At 41.3% G+C, this 8,730-nt stretch overlaps 1 protein-coding gene across 1 annotated transcript in view; it reads left to right on the plus strand.

Moving 5' to 3' along the window:
- The first annotated feature begins 3,819 nt into the window (after positions 1–3,819).
- The window catches only part of PTPRZ1 (protein tyrosine phosphatase, receptor type Z1), a 160,473-nt gene continuing 155,562 nt past the window's right edge, over positions 3,820–8,730 (plus strand). The window contains exons 1-2 of the mRNA XM_014525270.1: positions 3,820–3,910; positions 7,035–7,100. Of these exons, the coding sequence (XP_014380756.1) occupies positions 3,820–3,910; positions 7,035–7,100 (157 nt within the window). The remainder of the gene's footprint in view (positions 3,911–7,034; positions 7,101–8,730) is intronic.

Here is an 8,730-nt window from a genome sequence, read left to right on the forward strand (position 1 = left end):
GGGCCAGGGCAGAGAGGCAGCTGGAGCCGGGGTGGAGCTGGGAGCAATGGATTTGTTGGTGCAGGGGGTGTCAGCACTGGGCAATGACCCTGGACATGGGAAGGGTGCAGCGGGCCCTGGCCTGATCCTGGGCCAGGCTTGGCTTGGCTCCCTCCCTATCCCTGCCGAGTCCCAGGCCCAGCCCCCTCTCCCCCTCGCAGCCCTTTCTCCTCCTGCACAGAATTTCTCACAGCCAGCTGGGCAGTGGGAGGGGGTGGGAGTGCTGATGTCATCACCCCCCTGCCCCCGTTGCCTGGTCAGAAGTGGGTACAGTCCAGAAGAGGTACCCACAGAAGGGGTTCACTCCTTTAAAAAGGTTGAAAACCCCTGTACTAGGCATCCTTTTGCTAAGTATTCATGGTTAAACATCATGTCTGTGTCTAGTTGTGCAGGGGTGTGCACCTGCAGTGGTACAAATTTGTGCTGCTACTTCTGTGTGGCAGCACACCCCTGCATGTGTGCTTTGTTGTGGGATACTGTGTCCCACTTGGGGCAAACTGCTCTTGCCCAGTTCCTCCTGGCTTCTAGCATGCTGGAGCAAATAAGGCAAAAATTTGCAGTGTGGGGCAGGCACATCTTAATGTTCCACAGCTGCAGTTTGTAGTGCCACAAACCGCACATACCTGCATATGGGGATGCACCCCATGTGTCTGTATACTTTTCAAAGTAGTTGTACATCAGTTTTGGCTCCATTTCCCTGCCTAAGTTTTGGTTACTTTGCCCTGTGGCCCAATTCTTGGCCATCTAGTTATCTTGATATATAAGATGGTAGCACAACTAGAGTTGGGTGACCAGGGCAGGAGCCACATGTGGTGACTGATAGGGGTGCTGAGAAGGAGGTATTGCTATGAGGAAGGTGTGTGCCCAGCTCACAGATATTAGGTTAACTGTCTCACAGTTGCTACCAAATTAAGGCTTCTACAGGATCATTCTGTATGCAGTTCTTTGGCAGCTGAGAATAGATTAATTTTGCAGCAGTTGGGGAGTGAGGCTGATGGGTTGGGGAGTCATGGCCCTGCTCTGCATAGCTGGTGCTTCCATCGCTGTCTTCATGAGCCTATTGTGTGCCAGGTAAGACTCTACTGGGCACAGCCCCCTACGTTACCCCCACCTGGCTCTGCCCGGGGTGCCAAAATAGCTAGCAGCACCTCTGATATAAGATACACAGTTTGTTTTCTGTAACACTCTGCAACTGATATGCTCACATTACTGTTTGATTTTGTTTGCTAGGAGCCCCTTTTTCAGTTGCAAGCAAAAGGATCTGGAATTTCATGTTTTCATGTTTTTGTTTGTATGTATAGATTATTATAAAAGGGTAATAGTATATAATGTACAAAATGTTTGTAGCAATTGCACTGTTAGATTAGAGATATCACAAAGATGAATCTACTTGACTTTGTGAGTGACATAGAAGCTACCCATTTAAACATTTATGGCCAAATCTTTTGCTTATGTATATTGATGTAGCTCCGTTGACTTACTGGATTTTTGCCACTTTATATTAGCTGAGGTTCTGGCCTGATGTGTGTGAGGTTTACATCCATATGAAATAGTTTGCCCAACATTTGCGTGAGGACCATAGCAAGTAAACGTAAGTGTAGATAGCAAAGGTACCACATGAGACTACAGGATTCTTTTAGAGAAAGATTTTAGAGAGATAAATAGATATTTTCCCTTGGTTCCTTTACATGAGTTCTGGAATGCTGAGGGATCCTATCATTTTTCTTGATTTACCCACACAGGTCTGATCCTCCTCCCATTAAACTCCCAGTGATTTTAATAAGATCGATGCCAATTACTATGCCTCTAGGCTAGGGACAGACATTACGCATAAACCAGTTTAACTGATCAGAAACTGGTTTAAACCTGTAACAGAACAGATGTTCAGTGCACATAAACTGGTTTAAAAATGGCTGAAACTAGTTTGAGATAAACCTGGTTGAATGTAGTATCAGACTTAATTGATTTGGGTCAAACTGGTTTATGCAATGCCTGTCCCAGACCCCTTGCTGGTTTAAAATAAACCAGATTCCCGCAGCATCCTGGCATGCTCCCTGGGCTGGGCAGGGCTCTCTGCTCCACAGAAGGTCTGGCCCCTCCCCTTTGCTCCCTGGCTGGAGCTCCAGCACAGACTGCAGGCATCTGCCTGCCTTCTCCCTGCTAAGCATTCCCCACACCCCTCTGCTTTACACAGATACCTCTCAGCATTAGCTAGCAGACCACATCCTAGCTACAGTCCGTGTTGTGGGAGACAACAAAGGCAGACAGGCTTTTTGGAACTAATCAACAGGTAGCTGGTAATATCCTTTCTTGGAAAAGCTGTTTAAGAAGAGCTTGAACTAATGAGGAGAGGCTTTGTTTTCTTAATGGGTTGATAAACACTGAGTTAGGGGTGATAAACATTCCCGGGGCTGCTCAGGAGGAGGGGGAACCCCTCTCTAATCATAGTGTCCTGCCAGGGCCTGGCCACGCCCCTCAGCTCAGCATTGTGCAGGAGAAGGGATGGCTGCTCTAGCACCCGTGGCTTCTAGCCTGAGCCACTGCATGCATGTGCCTGCATTTTTTAAGTCCAGAGAGAATGTTTGTGCGGTTACAAACTGGTTTAGACTAGCCTGGTTAGACTAACCTACAAAGATTGAATCAATTCAGACTCAGGCTTTTTGAATGTCTGTCCCTAGCCCTAGTGCACTATAGCCATCCATATATCCAAGGGTGTCTTGCCTTTAGATCCTGTCCCTATTGCTCCTGAATTTGACTTTTGGCCTAAGGGAAAATGTTGAGTGATGCGAACATTCTCAGAATCTAGATGCATTTAATTTTTAGTTCATAAAATTTGAACTAAAATTAATAATGAATTTTTATGCAGCATTAAGAGAACATCAGCACCAAATTTCTTTATTTTTGGAACACAGCCTAAAGACAAAAAAATCTATTTTCTGAATATATCCTGATTTCTGTAAGAAAAAGTTTGTAGTCACAGAGTCTCACAGGTATAGGGTAAGATTTGTGATCTCCTGCTGGGACTCTGGAGGTCTCTTCCAGCCGTGTTTCTCTCTGATTCTGTGAAGTTGCAACTTCAGAACAGACGGAGCTAAGATAACTTTTAAGTTACTTTTTTGCTCTTTGATTGTAGGAGCTGGAGGGCCCTTCAGCATAATTTAGACAACTTATATGGCCTCTATCTCTGCAGTAGCTAACAGCCTGTATCTCCAACCTAATCTACACCACCTGTTACAAGCATCATCTCCAGCATATGCCTTAAATCAAACTTTGGGAGGGGTTTCTAGATGGGTGGGTGAGGCTGGCTGCCTCAGGTCCTGTGCTGGGGAATATTCCTCTAATTAGATATGAGTTTGAAATGGCATTTATGCAACTCTGACTTCCTTTAACAGGCATGAAGTGGTGAATCTTGAGAATCCCTCCCTTAGACTTTTTTATCTGTATATTCATTACTTATTTTGAATTTTAGTTCATAAAAATTCTGTTTTTAAGTGCTTTCTTACATAGAGATAAATTAGAAAAATTTTTTCTAGTATTTCTTCCTTGTGGAGCTACAGTATAAAGCTGGAATAAATGAGAAAAGAGTCTAAATTGTGAAAAGTATCTGTTGGATTTTGTTACTGTCCATCCTACCCTTTAACCAGAAGACCTTATTCCTTCATTTGCTCTTCATGTCTGAGGACTGAAACATGAGCCTAGGTCAGCAACATCCAAGTTGATTTAGTAGTTATTCTAGTCAATGCAGTTTCTTGCAGAAAATATCCCTAAAGTTATGCATCTATGGGAATGGAATATGAACTACGGAAATATGCAGAAATTAAAGAAAACCAATTTCATAGCCTCCTGAAGAAAATGTTGGCTTTAAAGAAATGTGAGCATAGGGAAGAAAGTTATTATTTTTCATTCCTAATGAACTTTCATAAAAGGTAGTCTATGCATCTAGCTAACACATGATCCTGTAACACATCTGACTCAGTGCATGAATAAATCAATAAGCTGTGGAAGCATGTTTAGGAGCTTCTTGTAAACAACCATGCGCAGGAAGACATTAAGTTGTTTTGCTTCATATTTTTAAACATTCAGTAGTAGAATCAAACTATCTTAAATACTAAGTGAAATACAGTGGTATTGTTGTCACAACACCCACATTGGTGTCTAATCCCTTTTAATATTCTTTTCTTCTTTTTTTGCTTTCAGTTCAATCTAATTACTTTAAACTGTGCTACAACACAGATGCCTACATCCATATAGCCAGTCGTTATGTCAGTGCTGGTTTATTAACTTTTAAACCAAAGTAAATCATACCAAAACGCCCCACTCCCATTTCAATCATACATTGTCAGTTGGTCAATATCAAATGTATACACGAAACTTTATGTAAATAATTTTTTTCCCACAATAGCATTACAATAGTTCCACAAAGGGAAAAAAAAACTGTTAGATCTCTCTCTCTCTGTCTCTTATACTTTCTCTCCCTTCCATCCTCTCTCCTTCTCTCATGATGTATATTACTGCGCCATCACTTCCTACCTCAGGTGCAGTTCTATATTTTTTACTTATCTTTTTAAGAATGTTAATGCTAAAAGTCAGTAAGAAATGAGAAAAACTGTGAAATAATGATCATTACAAATGTGGGGAAAGTATATTATTCAGTAAGTCAGTATTCTGTGAACATATTGTTGACAGCACAATAGGAGAATATGAAAGTAAAGAGGAATATGAATGCAAAAAGTCCTCTGCCATTTATACAGGCTTCCCACAAGATTTGTAGTTTATAAGTGTGCAGTGCATCAAAAAGTGAATCCTGCTTCTTCGTTGTTGTTCATTGAAGTTATCACTCCTTGTCCATCAGAGCTCCATGTGGAACTTATAAAGTGGTGGTACACTCTCACGCCCAAATCCTGCTTCATTAGCATATGAATGCCCAACAGATTGTTTGAAGTAACAATTAGGAGAAAAATGGGTAAAGGAAACTAAAGAGGGCAACTAACACCTGGAAATCAAGTCTTAAACAGCTTTCCTTTATGTAATTATTAAAGAAACAGTACCAAATGCACATTGGTACAGAAAAAGTGCTAGTACATAAAGCATCACTTTCCAGTGATTTCAATTACACAAATAGCTCACTTACCACTTTGCACCTCACAAGTCTGATCCTGTTGATATTATGCACACAAAACTCCTGTTGACCATTATGGATGTTACACTTGCATAAGTTAAAAAAATGTAAAGAAGTTAGTCATGTGGATGAGACAGCTAGCCTAGTGAAATTAGCAAAATGCTCCTACTGAAAAGAAGCAACTAAAAATATTGTTGTATATGTAAATAGTCTCCCAGTAAGCTAAAATGGTAATGTCCTATAATCAAGATCATTTGGTGGTTTTCTTCCAGTGATTTAAAAAATGAGAAATGTATCCTGATGAGAGACCTTTTCTTTTAAAGTTGTATTTATTGCACACTATGAGCAGAATTTTACAGCATCCAACAGTATTTTGTTAAAGGATATGATCCCTCAGGTTGTGAACAATGTTAAATGAAGCTAAAGTAAGATTATGAGCACAAAAAGTCTATATTTAACTATTTAAAATTAATAAAAGGGGCAAGGTCATGCTTTTGGTTATGTTTGGGTACAACAATAGTTACTGGAATAGTGTGGGTATTAGTAAGAGCAAGATTGAATTTGTGTATTTAATAGCAGAATTTTGCCTAGTCCCTTGGCACATGTTCATTAATGGCACAGTGGAATCTGATCCCTGATCCCAACAATCATGCCTCCTGCCATGCCACATGTGCATGGCAGGTGGCACAATTTTGGGATTGGAGATCAGATCCCAGTTGCACCATTACTACTTGCCAGTGTAGAGAGAGCCTGAGACAATAATCCCAGGCTTCCCCTGCTCTGACAAGTCCAAAGTTAGATGCCATGTAGGGCCAACAATCAGCTGTCATCCCCAAACCTTGGACAGGCCAGGGTCTAGTTCTCCTGTAGCTTTCAGGACAGACAGTCAACCAATTGTTGGCCCTGGCCACACGTTAAATTTAAAGTGTCAAACAAGCCAGCCATAAAAATGTTTGACATTACACAGGGAACATGTTCATGCCTCATTTTCCATTTATATGCCTTAAATTGGGTGCATGTGTTGCACCCTGCCCATCTATGCCAGCATGAACATGTTAATTACTGAATAAATGTAAAGTGTAGAGGGGGCCCTAAATTCATCAATAAAGGTTTAGTAGTTTATTATTTTTTCTAGAGAAAAGCTATGGCATAATAAACATTATTATTCAGTATTCTCCCTCATTCATTTAAAAATATTGCTTGAATGACATTTCAGAAAGTATTGTCCTCTACCAATAAATTAATTCACTAACCAGATGTTAAGCAGAACAGGTCTTTGGATAAAGTCTTAGTTCCATTGAAGGCAGTGGCAAGACTCCCATTCACCTATGTGAGGCCCATAAATATTTCGGTAGAGAGCAAAAAATATATTTTCTGTAAGTGAGAAGTCTGGTACTAGTTGCTTTACTTTTTAAAAACTGGAAATTTAGATATGATGGAAGTTGAAAAGATGGAGAGAAAATGGACATAGGGTAGAAAAAAAGAAATCTAGATGCAATGAAGTTTTGAACGAAGAAACCTGTGTGTTTTCCGGCTATTTGTTAGCATGTATTAGTAAACTAAAATGCCTTGGTAAGATATGGGTTTACAACTGAGCAGCAAACTATATTCAAATAAGAATAACAAACACAATTTCATATTCCTTAATTTCTATTTGTGTGTGTGCGTGTGTGTGTGTGTGTGTGTGTGTATACACACATACTGTAATATCAATGGCATTTTATTCTACTATCCTGCATTTATTGTTCACAATCCAAAATAATAGTTGAATTAGAATAATGTATATATATTTAAAATTATGAATAATTGTTCATGGATTCATCTGTTATTACTTGTTACTTGATATCGTTCTGATTTTGGGTTGTATTTTTTGCAGATTTGGTTTATGGATACTATAGACAGCAGCGAAAATTGACTGAGGAGATTGATTGGTCCTACACAGGTAAGTGCACTATCTGACTCAAGAAAAACAATTTTGATTATAACTATTATCCTTGTATAAAATTGTGCCGAGTCTTAAATACACCAAGGATAAAATTTAGTCTGAAAAGTGTTAGGTACAAGTATTCATTCCGCTTTATCTTCTGTGTATTTATCATCTTTGAAAAGATAAAATCCCAATAAAAGCAAGTTATTTAAGGATGTCTAAACTTTATGTATTTAATAAGAATTCTCACTTTTTGAATGGTAAACACCTCTATTGCTAGGTTCTCTCCCTCCACCTAAATATTATACATTAGGCTGCTGCTATACTTTACATCTCTCTCTCTATCTCTCTCTCTCTCAATAGGTATAGATCTACCTATCTATATCTATATATATGTCTATAGAGGTGTATGAATCTCTAGCTATCTATAGATATATATAGCTGGTTTCTATCCAGCTTTAATTTGAACATGTAGCAGGTCTCATAGGGTCACAGAACAGACAGGAGCAAGGACTGGTCCAAGATCCAGAGAAAGGATAGGAAACTTACTTGTATCGGCTCTGTATCTGTTGCTGGACCTTTGTAGGATTCAATTTCCAAATAACTTGTTGCATCTATACAAGTCATTAATGCGGTTTAGGTAATGCATATTAAATTTAGTACCTTCATTGTGAGGTACTAGAAAAAGGTGCATTAGTCTATTTTAATGTACATTAGCTAAAGAGCCTGGGTTTTTGTGATGCTTTAATGTGCATTAAAATAGACCAATATGCATTAAAGCACATGTGTAGACATGCCCACTGACTGTCTTTTCTACAACAGCTTCAAAATCAGCAGTCAGAGGAATCTTTGGTGACCTTTGGGATTTATACACTTGAATTTTTATGAGTTCTGCCTAAGAATATATTGAGCATGGAACTTAAGGATTTGGCTTCATAGATCTGACAGTAAAGGACAGTGTGCTTTCAGATGCATTGAAATGCTAATTTTATTCTATAATGTTAATTACATATTAATCCAGGGGCAGGCAATTATTTTGGGTGGAGGGCTGCTTACCCAGTTTTGGCAGGCTGTCATGGGCCTCATTGGTAGCCCCGCCCCTTGACAGGTGCCCCACCTCTTGACAGGTGCCCCGCCCCCCGGTCACTGTCTTGGGACCGATGTCCCAATATCTTGGGACCAATGTCCCAGGACCAGCACCAGCGGTGCCCAGAGCAGGGCACAGGCTGGCAGGGGTCTGTGGAGCCGGGCTGAGCTGCACCAGTAGGGAGAGAGGGGAGCTGGTCCGGCTCCATAGAGCCCCTGCTGGCTGGGACCCACCAGCACTGGCCCCGTGCTCCCACTGGCTCCTGCACATCCCAACCCTGCGGTACAGACGGGGGGCAGTGCACAGACCCGACCCCATGGTCGCCTGCAGGGAAGAAGCTGGTGCTGAGCAAGGGAAAAAGTGGCCCCTCCCCCGCCCTATGGCCGGTGCTCGCAGCCCATGTGGGGCTGTCTGGAGCAGGCACAGGCAGCCTCATGCAGGCTGCAAGAGGCTACAGCACGGGGTGCCAGGCATGGGGCAGGTGAGGGGCTGCTTTTCCCCATGCTCAGCACCAACTTGTAACCTGCCCCCGCTGCCCGCCAGGGCCCTCTGCCAGCC

The sequence above is a fragment of the Alligator sinensis genome, unplaced genomic scaffold, assembly GCF_000455745.1.
Source record: "Alligator sinensis unplaced genomic scaffold, ASM45574v1 scaffold908_1, whole genome shotgun sequence".
Lineage (NCBI taxonomy): Eukaryota > Metazoa > Chordata > Crocodylia > Alligatoridae > Alligator > Alligator sinensis.